The following is a 17523-nucleotide window of genomic DNA, read 5'->3' on the forward strand; positions in this document are numbered from 1 at the left end:
TGTTCCTTCTGGGAGGCGTGGCCACTGGATTTGGGTGTGTCTGGAGCAGAGCAGAGAGCAAGGGCTGAGGTCCCAGGGGTGACAGCGTTGACTTCCACTCCGCCCGTGCCCCAGCCCAGCCCTGCTCTGGGCCTGGTGTTCCCAACTCTGAAGCCTCCTGGGTTCAGTTCTCTAAAGAATCCATCCCCTGTCTCCCGCAGGGAGCCGTGGTTGGCAACGGGCAATGCACTTTCTGTTACCTGAACCCTGGACGCCTGGCCTCTGCATCTCTGAAGCAAAGTGGCCATGGGCACTGAAGTAGCATCTTTCTCTCCTCTTCTATCAGTTAACAATCCTCCCTTTATTTTTTTGTCTTTGAAAGATTCTTTGACATTTCTCCTCTTATGTTGTCCATGTTACAGTTTTCTTTGTTAGGGTTGTTTTTTCCATTGCAAGCTTCCTTTATTGTCATTTTAGCAGGGTTTCTGGAAGGGAAGGAGATAAAAACGCATGGTCAATTCATCATTTGACACGGGAATCCGGGAAAGCTACATAAACTGCATAATGGTAACCTTCCTCATATTGTTCTTTCTTGTCCAATAAAACAAGCCGCCCCTCTGTTCTGCTGATGGAAAGGAAAACAAAAGTTCAGCCCTAACCAAATCAGGAATTCAGTGCTTCCCTTCTGGAATCTTAATATAGGTCCCAACTGCTGAAAAAATCCTTTTCTTAAAAAAAAGAAATGCTGAACTATACATGTTCATCCCCTTCTCCATCATCTGGTAGGTTTTATTGATCGTGTGTGAGTGATAGGTTTTCTAAATGCATGCGATCTCTCACTGATTTTTCAGCAGATGTGGTCCCCTGGGTGTACCAGGGAGATAGCTGTCTTCCACACCGGACTCCACCCTGTGTTCTCCGTAGCCAGCCAGGCCTCACTCCTGGAGGGCTGTGGGACTTACGGCCCCCTGCCAGAATTGCTGCCAGCATCGGGTCTTCCAGTGCCTCATGGAAGCCTCTCTTTCACAGTCCACTTGGGGGACCCTCCTTTTAGGGTGACCTCATTGCAGGATGCATATCCAGAAAGCCATCAGGAAGTATTCAGTGATTTTGGCATATGTTAGATCTCTGACTATGAGAAGTAAAATATGTTCATTGGAAACTTTCAGGCTCAGTTTCCAGAAGTGTTGTGTCCTTGCTGCTAGCATTCATCTCCCCCAGATGAAAGAGGTTTGTATTCATTCTATCTTCACTAAGTGTTTTGAGTGTTGTATTTGGATGTCTTCAATGGCAAGTGTCAGAAACCTAACTTCCGCTGGCTTAGAGGGTTGGTTGGTTTGCGTATCTGGGAGGTACTGCGTGGGTAGGCTGTCCTCAGATACACCGGGTCATCTCATCTCCACGTGGCTCTTGTCTTTCTCATTCCACCTTTCCTGTGAGTCCACCTTGATGCTCCTCTGGAGACACAATCACAGGCAGCTGCAGGCGTATATCTCCGTTTAGCATCCCTTCCACGTCTTCATGTCGATTTCAAGGAAGGCCCAAGATCATGCCTGTTCTTGATTATAATACTGGAGCTGTGGCTTATCTTTCTACCTTGTCCCTGCCTACTCCATCCTTATTAACGCCATACTTCATGAGGTCTTCTGTTTCTTCTAGGATTAAGAGAATCTCTGTGGACAGTTGTTTCAGATTCATTTACATTTGGGAGACTGTCTCCTGCATGCCAGGCACTGGAGCCCAGGGGTGGCTGAAACCCTGGGATGAGCAAAGACATTAGGCCGAAGACTATAGGGAATGGTGGGTCCTGCGCCCTACTAGGGGCGCATCCCTGCCACTACTCAGCGCCGGGTGAGTGATGCTGGGCAGGATGCCAGATCTTTCCTTTTTTCAAAGAAGCCAGAGATCTAAATCCGTATGTAAATTTTCTCCAGTCTGAAAAAAATTGGTGATTAATTCAGACATTTTCTAAATCACAGTCTAGGCCAAACAGTACATCATTTGCAATCTCTATCTTCTCCAACTCACTTTTTAAAAGTATAAAGCGAGATCAAGAGAGTTGGGGGCTTCCCTGGTGGCGCAGTGGTTGAAAGTCCACCTGCCGATGCAGGGGACATGGGTTCGTGCCCCGGTCCGGGAAGATCCCACATGCCGCGGAGCGGCTGGGCCCGTGAGCCATGGCCGCTGAGCCTGCGCGTCCAGAGCCCGTGCTCCGCAACGGGAGAGGCCACAACAGTGAGAGGCCCGCGTACCGCAAAAAAAAAAAAAGAGAACAATTTGCCCAAGGGTAGGCAGTGATGAAGTGGTAGGAGGACCAGGGCTCTGTCTCAGGTCTCCTGACTCCAAGCCCGGGTTCCTTTTGAATGGACCACATTCACATTGTTTTCATCAGCAAATTTTTCTTGAATTTTTTTAAAGCCTGTATTACCTCTGTAATAGCCTCTAAATCTTTGGTCTATTTCAATAATTTCATGTCAGAGTCTTTGGGAGGTAAAATTTTAATGTGACTTCATTCTTTTCGTTGAAGTTGGCCACAGGTCAACCAGTGAGAAACACCCATCAGAAGTGTCTGATGGAGCTTGAAGATACCACGTTGACAGATGGTCTGTGGTAGAGTGTACGTCTCTGATACAAATTAAAGTAAGATTCTAAGCAAGAGTTTAAGTATTCCTGATGATGTTTTAATTTTAGTCAAGTAGCCATTAACCAAAAGATTGATTTAATGATCCTTGTTCAACACAAAAATCCCCTTAAGGCTACTAACTTGGGCTTTTGAGTTTATAGATGCTGGAATGGCAGACCTTTGTACTGTGATTCACATCTCTATCCAGCTTTGCTATGGGAACACTTTTATTTGGCTCGTCAAAATAAAACATTTATTTTCTAGACATCTAAAGGTAGCTCACATTTCAAAAGAAGGCTTTAATTGAAATATACGTGTGTCTTTGCTTTTGTCTTATCTGCACACAGAAAGATATTAACTTTTAAAATATGGTAATCTTAGAAAATGAGTGTTGATGGAGCAGTTGTTGAAAATTGACCTCTTGCCTCAGGACAGATTAAAAACACAATTCACAAACATTTTCAACTGCTTGTTTTTTCCTGCCTCTGTAATTGACTCTAATTTGCCGCCTCTGCTCCTGTGAAACCTCAGAACTTTCAAATTGCTGTTCAATTTGCAGTCTAAGCTGTAATGAGAGCCACACCTTTCCAAGAGTGGGCTTCATGCTAGAATCGTATTGAGACATCAGTTTTTTAAATTCTTAATTATTTCAACCTATCTTCTTTACAAGATTATAAAACTATTTCCAAATGAGAGCTGATGTTCAAGTTAATATATATAATTTAAAATATGGAATAAGAAATTAGGTGTCAAAAAGTAAAAATAAGATTAAAAATTTTAGGTGATCTTCTCCCACTGCCACAAACTTGTTAAGAAAATTAGTAGGAAAAAGTCCTTTTATGATATTCTTTGTTCTGAGATTGTTATGGTTGCTACCACCATCATAAAATAGAAACTTCAGTATGTAAATTGGTGGTGGTATCCCCATTTTACAAACAAACAGATATAATTCAAGAATTTTTTAGAAGTCTTCTTCAGAAGGTATTTGGAAGGGGTGGTCATAGGTATTGCACCTAATTTGGACAATTCTGTACACACCAGGCAGGCTACCTAATTGCTTAAAGTTTGTTATTACAACCCTTAATGTTATTACATCTCTCTGCTTCCTGGCTGCTTCCCAAGCTACCGCTCCCCACCCTCTCCAGAAACAGGGAGGCAGATGGTCTGGACAAGAGCGTGGAGAGACTTGCACAATCTTGGTGACCTTTTCTAGGTCACGCTATGGAAACTATTTTCTTAAAAATGCGCCGGAGGTCATTTTGTACACCTTTGGGGGAGAACCAGGGAAAGTTCCCATTCACATTTCAACGACCCCTGCTGTTTGTGGAACAGGGACCAAAGCATTAGACCATCCAGCTGTGATTTGTTCCAATCGCTCTTGGAACACCCTCAACTATTATCTCTTGGTAGTAGTAATTTTAGTGTTCGACTCATTCACTTCCTAAAGCCAATGAACCCTGGGGCAGAAACGTTCAGAGTAAATTATTGGGTGGGAGGAATCCTTCTATGCTTATCAACCATAGAGTCACAAAGGAATTTTGTGGGGTTTTTTTTTAGGATGAGTCCAGTAAGTGGAAAGTATCTATTTTCAGACACTGATATGAAGGAAAACGGAGGGGGGAAAAGAGATTTTTTTGTTTTAACATTAATGGTGAATTTGTATCCCTTTTTTTAAAATGGTGAAGTCAGGATTCTTTTGTAGAAGCTAGACGCAATTGCAAAACTTGTAAAGTCTAGGGGATCTGGTATGACGTATTTATTGATTTCCCTAAGAAATTAATTAAAGTTAAAATAGTATCCAAAATTACAGTCATGTCAAGTTACACATTATAGTTCTTTTTCCCAGTGGGTCCTTACTGATCTTGAATCCTTTGTGGTTATGTTGTTCCATTTTCTCATTGTTCAGTCTACCCTCTTTATTATTATTATCGTCAAGTTGTGTTTTAAAATATGCATTCATATTTAAGTGGTAGGAAATGTTTAGGAGATAAAATAAGCCTGGTTCAATCTGTGTCTTGAGATTTTGAGGAGGAATAAATAGGCCTTTTAAGATAATTCCCACTCTTGCCATGTCCGACTTGCTCCAATCTGGGACGTGCTCCCCCCACCAGTGCCCGTGTACCAGCTTCCATACCCAGCACCATACCCCGCGGCTTGACGTGCTGGATGCCTCCTGTTTCACCTGAATGTGGCATAACTTGTAGTGAATTGTCTATTATAATCAGATTAAATATCTCAGTGTCTACTACATGTGAGAGATTTCCTTTTCTGTTTTTTTTTTTTTTCAGTCCTTTTCATGTAAACTTGGCTGAATGAAAACCAATACAATTCTGCATTCGTCTGGGAACATAGTATCTAGGGTGCATATATCTGAATTAATGAAGTGTCATTAATAATGCCTCACGATTTATAAACATGGTTTTGACTGAAAAAAATCATGTAAATTAGTGAAGTTGATTTTTTATATGTCTCAGTGTGAAATGGCTATGTGAGGACACGTCTGTATGCCTTCACTTCAGAACCATTACCAGCCGGGTCTCACTTATTTATTCCTTGTCCAGTAGTTGTTTATCATTCCCAGGTTTGCAGCTTAACCGCAAACTCGGTTTTCTTGCCAGTGTGAATTCAGTGTTACCTCTGCAGGAATGACACCCCTTGCAATCAGCAGATTTAATACACAAAACAAATAAACAAAAGCCTTGTTTTGCAGCATTGTAGGAGACTTGAGTGGGATAGAAGTTTGAATGTTTTGCTGAAGAGAGCGATCAAGATACCTTTTGTGAGTTGGGTCATATAGTATTATAAAAGGAAAAGTAAGTCACATGAGTTTTACTGTACCATGTGTTAATCATACTTTTCATAAGGGAAAACTCAGCAATTTGCTTTAATGAATAATCGCTTTGGAAATCAATTTCGTATCCTTTAAGGATACTATTTATGATTCATTAGGATTTAACGAAACTTTGAGGGATATTTATTTTCTCCTTTTTGTGTATTTTTTGTTTTTTATTGAAATATAGTTAATTTACAGTATCTTCCCTTTTTTTGAAATGACAAGGGATGTCAGAGAAATGAAAACTTCTCAGTGATACAGGTCTTTGCAAATTTAAATTGCACTTATTAAAATCCCAGCTGATGTCATTGTAGGTTATGGCACATATTCAGTTAAACATGCATTCAATCATTTATTCTAAACATCTGTTTAATTACTCCTTAAAGAAAAAAAAGGAAAGGACTCCTTTAGAAGTTTTTAACGTGATGAAGACTTGAATTTCAGGTGGACGGTTTCTGACGTTGCTGTGACTCTTGCTCCAGAGGCTGTCAGGATCTCCAAAGGATCTTAGGGTCAGCCAGCCGTGCTCTCTGACTTGCATATTTGAGGTAACTCATGTGAGTTGCCTGACTGAGGAAGGTTTAGGCTGGACTAGTTTACCTAATCTTACTAAGCCTCAACTTTCTTATCTGGAAAATGGAGATAATAATAATAGCACCTACTCCATTTGGTTAAAGATCAGATGAGATACGGTGTCTAGAGTGTTGAATGGGATGCTTGGCAGGTGTCCACGTGGTATGAGCAGCAAGGTTAATGCCAAGTATTAATGTGAGTCAAGGCCAAGGGGAGCCTAGACCTCACCAGCTCCCCCCACCCACCCTCCTCCCTCTACCATCCTCCATGTCAACAATATCTTCCCCCCTACACACTCTCCCCCGACTCCAGAATTGTAATACAATCAGGAACACTTGGGCACTTTGTACTAAACCTTTTCCTCACCCTCCCACCCTCCACTTTGCCCTTGTGTCTGTTGACGTTCACAACAAAGCTTCTTTATTTAATGTCTTATGTTGGGCTCCGGCACTGTCCACTCCGATGCCCAGTGGCTCAGCGGAAAGTCTGGGCTGGTCCACATCAGTCTGTTGGACTGACACGGTATAAACAGGAACAAGAGGCCCTTCCCAGGGCACCGGGGAGAAGCCTACAGCTTCTCTGTGTGGGAGTATCTACAATATACAATCATGAGCTTTATAGGACTCTGAATGTGACTGTCAACACAAATAGAAAATGAAAAACTATTTGCCCAAGTGGTTTGACAACTATTAAGTATAAAGTGGTATTTCACCTTTGTTGTGAGAGTTTATTAAATATTTGCAACCTGAAGGAACTTTAGATGTTGCCTTCATAATAGAACTAGTGCTTCCAGTTTATTATTTAACTAACCAAATAAAAGTTTAATAAGTAAACTCCAAAAGCACTTTTATCTCCATAAATTAAAAACTATTTGGATTTCATGATGCATGCTTATTCCTGTGGGGTGTTATTTTTTTCCTTCGAAATAGTAATGGTTAACACAAATCTTTTTGTTTTCTTTCATGAATATTATGTAGCATATATAAATGAAACTATATATGTGTGTATGTTTCCTATATGTAGAGAATATCTATAAAGACAGGAAGAAAAGTATAAATACTTTGTTAAAATACTGATGTAAAGGGCTTCCCTGGTGGCGCAGTGGTTAAGAGTCCACCTGCCGATGCAGGGGACATGGGTTCGTGCCCCGGTCTGGGAAGATCCCGCATGCCGCGGAGCGGCTGGGCCCGTAAGCCATGGCCGCTGAGCCTGCGCGTCCAGGGCCTGTGCTCCACAACGGGAGAGGCCGCAACGGTGAGAGGCCCGCGTACCGCAAAAAAAAATAAAAATAAAAAAACTGATGTAAGCTAATGATAATAAACCATTATTAGTTGTGCCACCAGTTTCGAGGTAGGCCATATAGCAATAGAATGGTTGAGCTAGGTAGAATGCCAAACTAATAAATTAAAATTTTCTCAGACTGAAGACTTTGAAACCCAAGAATTTTGTCCTAAAGTCTGAAAGTTCACAGCCCATTGCCCTATGTGGAAGATAGAAGTTAACAAATAAAATCAACTCAGCCTTATTCAAGATGGCAGCTCATTGTCATTAGTGAATTAGAGACAAGGATATATTTTAGTTTGTGTGATGTCAAAGTAATAGGCTACAGGAGAGAATTGTCCAGGCCTTTCAAGGATCAGGCAGCGCTGTAGTTAATATTTTGGTAAAACTTATGAATGACTGGTGAGCCCTATATATAAAAAAATAAAATGTGCTTATAGAAAAAAAAGGGGGCGCACGGATACACTATTGAAAAATATTGTTCACTACTTAAGAGGTCCTTTTAAGTGGTAGAGCCTGGGGTTTGTGAAGTGTTTGTGTGCGAATCATTAAATCTAGCTATTCACCTGACCAAGGGGTGTGGGGAGAGGATGGGGGGGCTGGCTGGCGCATGGAGAGAAACCCAAAGGAAAACGTGAAGGCATTGTGGAAGAAATGCTGATGCAGTAGCTGTCTAGTACAACTCAGTGGCAAGCTCCTCCTCGATTATAAAGGCACGGCTGTACCAGGGGGTGCTGTAATCTACACAGTGAGACATTAGCGTTAGACTGGGGGATCGCTATGGGTCTCCGTTATTTTATTTATTTATTTGGCGAAATGAAAAATATTTAATACACAAAAAAGCACAACAGAATCAACAGGTATTAAAAGCATTACACAGTGCAAACACCAGAAAGATACAGAGCTATTAACTTGGTGTGCTTGTAAAAGATGAGGCAGGAACTCATGAAAATCTCTCCTCTGCTAAGGGTCTCTTTTAATTTCATCATAATTGGCTTTGATTTCTCTTCTCTTTTCTTGTCAAATAACGAGGGCCAATTCCCTCCTTCCTGGGGAACTCTTGGTTTGTGAAGATGGAACGTGTCGAAATGTATTTAAATGAAACACTAGTCACGTCTCTCCATCCTGCAGGAGCCACATCGGGCTTCACTCCCTCCCAGAAGCCCTTCCGCACACCTGTCACAGGTCCCCGCCCTGAGTTCCTGGGACACTTACTGTCTGGACTCCAGCTTTCCTTCTCTGCTGCTTTGTCCTTCACACTGTGTATGTACTGCCCCATCAACTACAGTGGGAAACTCTTTGTGGTCAGGGATGAGTGTTTTGTACTGACTTTCCATTTCTGAGTGATTATCCTAGAATTAATTCCATTGCTCTCTCCGTGACACTTCGTGTCATCTTTCTGGCACACCCAACTAGCAAAAACCTCAGACCCGAAGAAGCCCAATCATCCTGTATCAGCAGCTTCTTCCTGCGGCCCGGCTCTGGGGAATGCCACTGCACGGGTTCGTCTGATACCCTGTACACTAACCATCACCGCGAATGGACTCCCAGCTCTGCCCCAAAGCCCAGCCACATTTCTCTCTTCAGACTTGTTCTCCCACATCCTGCAATCACTTTTTCAGCTTCTCTGTGTTCTCTCTAAGCCCCCGCACCGCTCGGCCTGCCTCTCACCCTCAGCAGGTCGTCATGGCTCTCCTTCCCAGAGAAAAGAGGAGCCCGTGGAGGGAACCCCGTCTCCCCTGGGGCAGGTTTTGCCACGCTGCACAGCCCCTGTCCCCTTTCCCTCTTCTTGATGGAGGGACTGACTGCCTCCCCAAAGCCATATTCCCTTCAGGCAGGCTGGGAGTCCGGAGCCCACACCTCCCCAAGAAGGAATATCCCGTCTTTAGACTCAGCCCCTTCCTCCATCCCTCACCCCTCTGCATCTCTCTCCTTCCAGACTTCTGAAAACCTAGCCAGATCTGGGTCTGCCTTCTCCCACCTCCCCCTTCTCTCCTCAGCGTTCCCCAGCCTGGTTTCCTTGGCTGTCCTCCATCAGAGCCCCCAGCCCAAGGGCCCCAAACGCTTCCAGCTGCCATGTTACAATCACCGTCCCGCTCCGCTTCTCAGAAGCATTCGCCACTGCTCGTCCCCTTCTGTTCTCGACTCGCTCGCTCCTTGCTGCCCACGAGCTGACCCTGCTTTCACTCCCTCCCTCGAAGGCAGTTCTTCCTGTTCGCCTTCGCCGCCCCCGTGGGTAACCTGTGTCTTACACACAACGTGCCTGTTTCCCTCCCTCCCACCCCACTCCTCGCCTCCCCTGGGAATGTCAGAGCCACAAATCCACCTGCCTGCCTGACACACATAAGGTGTCTCAAGAGCACATCAAATTTCACAAGTTCAAAACTGGACTCTTCCCTTGAAGTGCGCTCTCTCGACAGATGCACTACGCTGTCCTGTCCCACAAGCCCGTGTTTAGATCCGTGCTGTATCGCCAGAACCTTCTCCGTTCCCCTCCGCCCCGTCCGTCCTCTCTCGGAGCGCTCCTGTGGCCTCTTACAGCCCTTTTAGGCGGTTCAGCGCCATCCCGTCTCGTGCGCCTGGATTCCTGCACTCCTAACACATTAAGCTGCCGTCTCTCCAGTTAACTGTACCCCACACACAACCCCACCGCAGGGCCTTTGCACCTGCGACCCTGCTTCCTGGAACCCCTGTCCCCTCCCCCTCGTGCTCCAGGCTGGCCCCTCCTTCACCTCCATCCCCGCCCTGGGCCACGCCTCCGTCCCGCTTGCTCATAGCCCGATGACCTCCTTCCTCCTGACACTTGTCATTGTTGGAACTTTACATTTGTGAACTTCTTCAACCAACATGTGGGCCCCTCTGGACTGTGGACTGGGTGAACGCTGGTCTCTGCACGGCGCCCAACAGAGCGGATGCTCACATAACAAGGATGGGTATGGAACACATATCGATGAGGGAAATTCACAGATCACACATTCCATTTGGGCTGGAAGGTTTTCATGTTTTTAGAACAAAACATTTTTCAGAGCAGGATCTCCAAAGTTCCTCTTTCCCTGCTGGCTTTCTAAGGAAGATACTGTTACCAACACAGATCTCAGCAGCACAAGAGTGGAATGGATGGATTTACATGTTCCTGCTGCCAGGTGGGGTTTTGCTTTCTTAGAAATCACTGGAAGCAGAGATGTGACAGGAATCACTTATTGTGTTCTCTCCAACTTTCTTCTGTATAATTTGGTGAAAGCAACATGAAGTTGTCTGCTCCTTCACTTTTCCTTGTCACCCTGTAAATTTCCTTTGTTTTTATTTATTCTCTTCTATTTCCATATGATATTGAGAAATGGATTTAATTGCCATCCAGCTTCATTCTAACTGTGCTTGTCACAAGTCTTGGTTTCCAGGTCTTATTCTCTCTCTCTCTCTTTTTTTTTCCAAACTTTGATATTCCAGTGCTAGCATAAAGAGGTATAGATTTTAATTTTTTACAAATATACTCTGAGAATTAGTTAATATTATAAGATACATGAGTAAACTGAATGGGAGAGATTATATGATTTTAAATCAGTCTAGTGGAAGTTTCATACATTTTTATGGGCCATAACACAGAGGAGATTTTAACAATATAGTATAGAATGGGCTAAAAGTGATGTCTGATTAAGTTATTGCCATAATTTGATAGGAACAGAATTGTAATTTGGCTTTGCACAAATGCAGTTGATATAGCATTATCCCAAGAAAGCTATTTGCTTGGGAAGGTTATAGAGATCATCAGTTTATACGGGCTGAGGATTAACTGGTGATTGTAATGAAGGTCGTTTGAGGTGAATATAAAGTGGTTATATGTTATAATCCAGTACAATGCATTTAGGGGATTATTCTGATTATCTTATTCTATAATTAGATTTTGTCATTTGCTCTTTTAAACATCTGCTGCTGTATAGCTGTGGTCCCCAAACAGTGCCCTGGGGCACTGCAGCAAATTCACAAGGAGTACGGAGGGAGATTTTAAAATTTCAAGGGAAACAGGGCGCTCTCTACATCTGTGAGACACCATGCAAACTGCTGGTTTGAGGGAGTTCACAATTTCAACTTTGTACTACTTCCTGTAGCACAGTGATAATCTTTAGGAAGCTGGAATCTCAACGGTTATATGAAAAAAAAGCAAATACCACACGAAAGTCAACATGGATCCAGAAATGAGGGTGGTGGTATCCAATCTGAAAATCTGTGCAGTGCTCAACATAATATAATTCTATACTAATTATTATAAGTAGTAAATATTGTATGAATATATATTTTATAACTGTAGCTGATAGTTTGCATATATGTTTTTTGGTCATAGGGTTTTTAAAGAAGTATTAAATTTTTAGACCAGTCAATTCTTTAACATGATTCAAAAATCAAAAAGCGTGAAGAGAAACACGGTGAGAAGTCTCCCCCATCTCGGTCGATGGCAGCTCCATCTTCTAATTGTTCAGACCAAAGCCTGTGAGTGGGCCTGAGCTTCTGTCGTTCTGACACCCCCGCTCAGAGCTCCAGGAAATCATGTCTCTACTTTCCGAAAATATCCACAGTCTGACTCCCTGTCTCTAACTACACTGCTGTCGTCCTGGTCAAAACGGTATCACCGGACTTCCCGGCGGTCCAGCAGTTAAGACTCCGTGCTTCCACTGCAGGGGGTGTGGGTTCAATCCCTGGTCGGGGAACTAAGATCCCACAGGCCACGAGGCGCGGCCAAAAGAAACCCAAAAAACAAAACAAACAGGCTATTACTACACTTGCGTGTAACTGGTCTCCCTATTTCTATGCTTGTGCCCACCACCCCGTCATCTTTCTAAGCCCCTAAGTTCACTGATATCATCTCTTTATCACCCAGAAGCTGCAAGAGCTCCCTTATCTCTCAGAGTAAAAGGGAGTCTTTCTAGTGACCCGGAAGGCCCTATAGGAACCCATTGCCTTTACCGCTGATCTCAGCTCTTACTGTTTCTGCCCTCACATAATCTGCTCCGGCCACACTGGTCTCCTTGTCCCAAGCATACCAGGCATGTCCCTACCCCAGGGCCTTTGCACTGCAATGTTAAATCTCATCTCCTCCAAACTCTGGCCTACTTGAATCCACCCTATTTTAAATACTTCAGTGACTCTCACCTGTGCCCTGATGGGTGCTCCCTAGCTCTTTTGTCCTGCTCTTTTTCCTTTTTCCATAGCCTTTTAACATAGTAGATAATTTACTTCTAACACAGTAATTTACTAAGTTTATTGTTTTATCTTCTGGCTCTTCCCACTAAAACAGAAGCTCCAGAGGGCAGGCATCTTAATCTGTTTTGTTCCACAGTGTATCCCAATCATCTGGAAGAATACTTGGCCATAATATAATAGGTATGCAACATATTGACTTCAATATGTTGTTTAAAAATCTGTATCTTTCTTAATTTTGTGTCTGTTTAAACTGTCAATAAAAGCACATCCAAATGTTCCTCTATAATGATGGATCGCCCGTTTTCCCTGAGGTCCTAACAATTTTTGCTCTATACTTTCAGGCTAATTAGGTGCTTATAAAATATGAATCCTATCTTCCTGGCTAATTGAACCTTTTATCATTGTGCACAGACCTTCTTTATCCTTAGTAATGCTTTTGTCTTAAAGTTATTAGTTTATTTGATACTAATAAAAGTAGGCTAGCTTTTCAGTAATTTTTAGTACTATTTAATATATTTTTTCTGCCCCTTAGCTTTTGATGTATTTGAGTTCTTATGTTTTAGGTGTGTCTCATGCACATACCTTATAGTTTTGAATTCATTATGACAGTCTTTATGTTTAACTGCTAGCCTATTTATGCCTATTGTGATTATGGATATATCCAGATTTATTTATATCACTTTCTATTTGTCCCACTTTTGTTGTGCAAATTTTTTTTCTCTTGCTTGCATTTCTTTTTTAATTTTTAAAATTTATTTATTATTTATTTTTGGCTGTGTTGGGTCTTCGTGGCTGTGCACAGGCTTTCTCTAGTTGCAGCGAGCAGGGGCTACTCTGTGTTGCGGTGTGCGGGCCTCTCACTGCAGCGACTTCTCTTGTTGTGGAGCATGGGCTCTAGGTGGGCAGGCTTTAGTAGTTGTGGCACATGGGCTCAGTAGTTGTGGCTCGCGGGCTCTAGAGTGCAAGCTCAGTAATTGTGGTGAACGGGCTGAGTTGCTCCACGGCATGTGGATCTTCCCAGACCAGGGCTTGAACCTGTGTCCCCTGCACTGGCAGGTGGATTCTTAACCACTGCGCCACTAGGGAAGCCCCACGTTTCTTTTTTTTTTAATTGAGTTTTGTTTTCTTATTCTGTTTTTCGCCTTCTACTAGTTTGGAAGTTATCTACTGTGTTTCTTATTCTTTTAATGTTTGCCCTTGAAATTGTAGCATAATACTTAAAGTCTGCAGTTAATATCTTACCTCTCCTCCTGAACAATACCATGAGCATTATAACTGTGGCCATCTACTTTCCAACTTATACCCTGTTGCTATTCAGTGTGTATTTCTGTCCTTTTTAATCTCATAAATTGGGCATTATTACTTTATATAGATGATGTTTACTTATATTTGTCCTCATATTTACCAGTTTATTTACTTACTAATTCTTTTTGTTATCTCAGACCTTCCACCCACAATGTTTACCTTCTTTCTGAAGTATATCTTTAATAGAGTCTAAATAGCGTGCTTCTAAAGCTTGTAAGTTCCTCTAGGGGGGTGTGTTGTAGATAAGTTCTCAGTTAAAAGCCTTTATTTTGCTCTCATTTTTTTGAAACATAGTTTTTTTTTTAAATTTTTATTGGAATATAGTTGATTTACAATGTTATGTTAGTTTCAGGTGTACAGCAAAGTGAATCTGTTATACATATACATACATCTACTCTTTTTAAGATTCTTTCCCCATATAGGCCCTTACAGAGTACTGAGTAGAGTTCCCTGTGCTATATAGTAGGTCCTTATTAGTTATCTAATTTTTGTTTGTTTGTTTGTTTGTTTTTGCGGTATGCGGGCTTCTCAATGTTGTGGCCTCTCCCGTTGCGGAGCACAGGCTCCGGATGCGCAGGCTCAGCGGCCATGGCTCACGGGCCCAGCCACTCCGCGGCATGTGGGATCTTCCCAGACTGGGGCACGAACCCGTGTCCCCTGCATCGGCAGGCGGACTCTCAACCACTGCGCCACCAGGGAAGCCCCTAGTTATCTATTTTATATATAGTAGTGTGTATATGTCAATCCCAATCTTCCAATATATTGAAAGATAGTTTTAATGGGTTTGTCCCACATGTGTTTTTTTCCAATATCCTGAAGCAGTAAGTCAGTTCTGACACTGTCTTCCTTGAGATCAAATCAGACCCCACAGGTTATTAGCCCAGTCCCACAGGATTGCCCCTTCCCCGACTTCAGTTACCACTCACAAGCCCAGGTTGTTCTGTGTGCTTCTGAGCAACTGGCTGTAAATCAGAGGTTCCCACAGCCCCTCCTCCAGTTCCATTATTTTGCTAAGCGGCTCACAGAACTCTGAAAAACATTTATATATGTTTACCAGTTTATTATAAAAGATATTATAAAGGATACCGATGCAGAGCTACATAGGTCCCGAGTGCAGGAGCTTCTGTCCCCATGGAACTGGGGTGCACCACCCTCCTGGCATATGGATGTGTTCACCAACCCAGAAGCTCTCCAACTCTTATTGTTCAAAAGTTTACATAGAACTTCATCTCCAGCATCTCCCTTCCCCTTCCCTGAGGTCAGTGGGTAGGGCTGAAAGTTCCAACCGTCCAGTCACTTGGTCTTTCTGGTGACCAGCCCCATCCTGAGGCCATCTAGGGGTCTAAACCTAAGTCACCTCATTAGCATGAATTCAGGTATGCCCCGAAAGGGCTTCTGGTGAACGACAAAAGATACTCCTGTCACTTAGGAAGTTGCAAGGGTTTTAGATTTGTGCCAGGAACCCGGACAATGATCAAAATATATTTCTTATTATACCACAGTATACAATTTTATGTTGACAGTAATCTTCCACTCTGAGGATATCATTCTGCTGTCTGTGGGCTTCCAGTTTTACTGTTGGGAAGTAAGCTGTCAGTCTGATAGTCATTTCTTTGTTGTGTTTTGTCTTTTCTCTCTGACCACTTTTCTTCTCTTGGTTCTTGGGATCCTTTAGTTTAGCTGCAGTGTCTCTAGGTGTGGATTTCTTCTGTGTACATTAGGTATTATGCATCTACAGATTTATAACTCTCACAGTCATGAAAAATTCTCAACCATTACATCTTCAAATATTATGTCTTCCCCATATTCTGTATTACTCTCTTCCTCTAAGGTTCCATTTAAACCCACTCCACTCCCCATCTTAACCATTCTCTCATATATTATGTTTCCATTCTTTCTGTCTGTGGTATTCTAGGTAGTTTTCTCAGATCTACCCTCTGGTATACCAGTTATCCAATCTGCTGCATAAATACTAGGTCAGAGGCTTTTTGTTTTGTTTTCAAGTCAACAGTTATAGTTTCCATTTTGTAAAAATTTTATTTGATTCTTTTTCAAGTCTGATTGGTCATTTTGAAAGTCTCATAGTTTACTCATTTTTGCTAGTCCATCTCTTACTATCTTCATACGTTTTATTCACAGTTTTTATTTTCTATTCTGTATCTGATTGTCCTACCAGCTGAAGCCTTGAAAATAACATCAGTCTTTGTTGCTGTTGACTTCACTCTTGTTGTCTTTGTGAACTCATATTTGGCTGGACTTAATCTGTGGGAATCCTGGAGGTCTGTGTTAAGGGTGTTTTCTTCCAGGCACCCTTTACATTTACTTCCACTGGGTTTTGGGACCACTTTCACTTCCTTCAGGGGTCCTAGTTTAATGTTGAAGTCTTGGGTTGAGCTCCGCAGTTACGCTTTGACCCAAAGTGTGAAATTGGCATCTATCTTCAGAGAAACCCCTCCTTTCACACTTACCTGATGGTCACCACATGCCCTATGGATGATTAAACTCACTTTAGGGGAAGGAAGGTCTTGAAAATTTCCTTCTGCTTTCTGTGAACCCAGCAGTGGGTTAACAACTCTGCTCCATCAAGAAACTCATTTTGTTTGTTTTTGTAACTGAGAACCCTGCCAAGTATCTCACATTTACTGGAAGTATAAACCTTTAAAGTGGTTTTTATTACTAGCAACCAGGGAGTTATCACTTGGGAGCTAAATGCAAAAATAATTAACCAAGAGAAGGTTCAACTTTTTCAAAGTCAGGTGTCAAAAGCCGTCCCTGTCCCTGCCATTCACTGGAATGTAAACCGAAATGGATTTAATCTTTTGTTCTCTGTAACCACATAAAGATGTGTCTTTGTCTTGACCCCTGGCCAACCCATCTCCCTCTCATCCAATTGCAGGGCCATATGCTTCCTTCCTTTCCTTCATGAAGGTTCCTCTTCTGGTAAATTCATGCCCTATCCCAATGCTTATTTTTAAATTAGTTCCCACAAGAAAGGTAAAGACCACATGAATGGCAGTGTTCCTTTTTAGTACCCCAAAGTGTAAAGAAATAGTCTTATTGATTAATTCAACAAATATTTATGTCAGAAATTAAAAAGCCCTCTTTCTCAGAGAATATTTTTTTTGGTTTTTTTGGGGTTTTTTTTTTTGTTGTTGTTGTTTTTGTGTTTTTGGATTTTTTGTTTGAGAGAATATTTTCTTTACAGAGGGAAATTGACCTGGACATGGGATCAAAGGAGCTCTGGGTCAAGGCTTGGAGGGGCAGTGGGAGGGTGGACGGGGAGAAGCAGGGACAGCTGGCCCTGAGGGTTCACCCTCCAGAACCCCTCCTTTGCCCCTGCCATCCGGGGGGCCAGCGGCAGACAGGGCTGAGCCGGGGAGTTGCAGCCGATGTGTGCTTGGGGGCAGTGGTGACGGCTGATGAAAAGAGTGGGGAAGGCATCAGAAGAGACGATTCGGGGCAGGAACAGGGAGGAATGTGGGCCAGGAAGTACAAGCATCCACGGGGTTTTCTTGGTAAATTACATGTTTAAGGCAAGCACTTCCCACCTAGATACTTACAACCTGTGCCATTTATTTTATATTTTTCTAGATCAATGAACTGAGCCATGTTCAAATCCCTGTTATGTTGATGCCAGATGACTTCAAGGCCTATTCAAAGATAAAGGTGGACAATCACCTTTTTAACAAGTAAGTAGAAGCACAGCCTTTTGTACAACTTACATGGCTGCCAG

At 42.7% G+C, this 17523-nt stretch overlaps 1 protein-coding gene across 1 annotated transcript in view; it reads left to right on the forward strand.

The window, feature by feature from the left end:
- Positions 1-17523, forward strand: part of PIP4K2A (phosphatidylinositol-5-phosphate 4-kinase type 2 alpha) — a 145121-nt gene that overhangs the window by 55857 nt on the left and 71741 nt on the right. Inside the window, exon 2 of the mRNA XM_024765718.1 lies at positions 17382-17479. Within this exon, the coding sequence (XP_024621486.1) occupies positions 17415-17479 (65 nt within the window). The 5' untranslated portion in view covers positions 17382-17414. The remainder of the gene's footprint in view (positions 1-17381; positions 17480-17523) is intronic.

This window comes from Neophocaena asiaeorientalis, unplaced genomic scaffold (genome assembly GCF_003031525.2).
Source record: "Neophocaena asiaeorientalis asiaeorientalis breed wild unplaced genomic scaffold, Neophocaena_asiaeorientalis_V1.1 scaffold217, whole genome shotgun sequence".
NCBI classification, from domain to species: domain Eukaryota; kingdom Metazoa; phylum Chordata; class Mammalia; order Artiodactyla; family Phocoenidae; genus Neophocaena; species Neophocaena asiaeorientalis.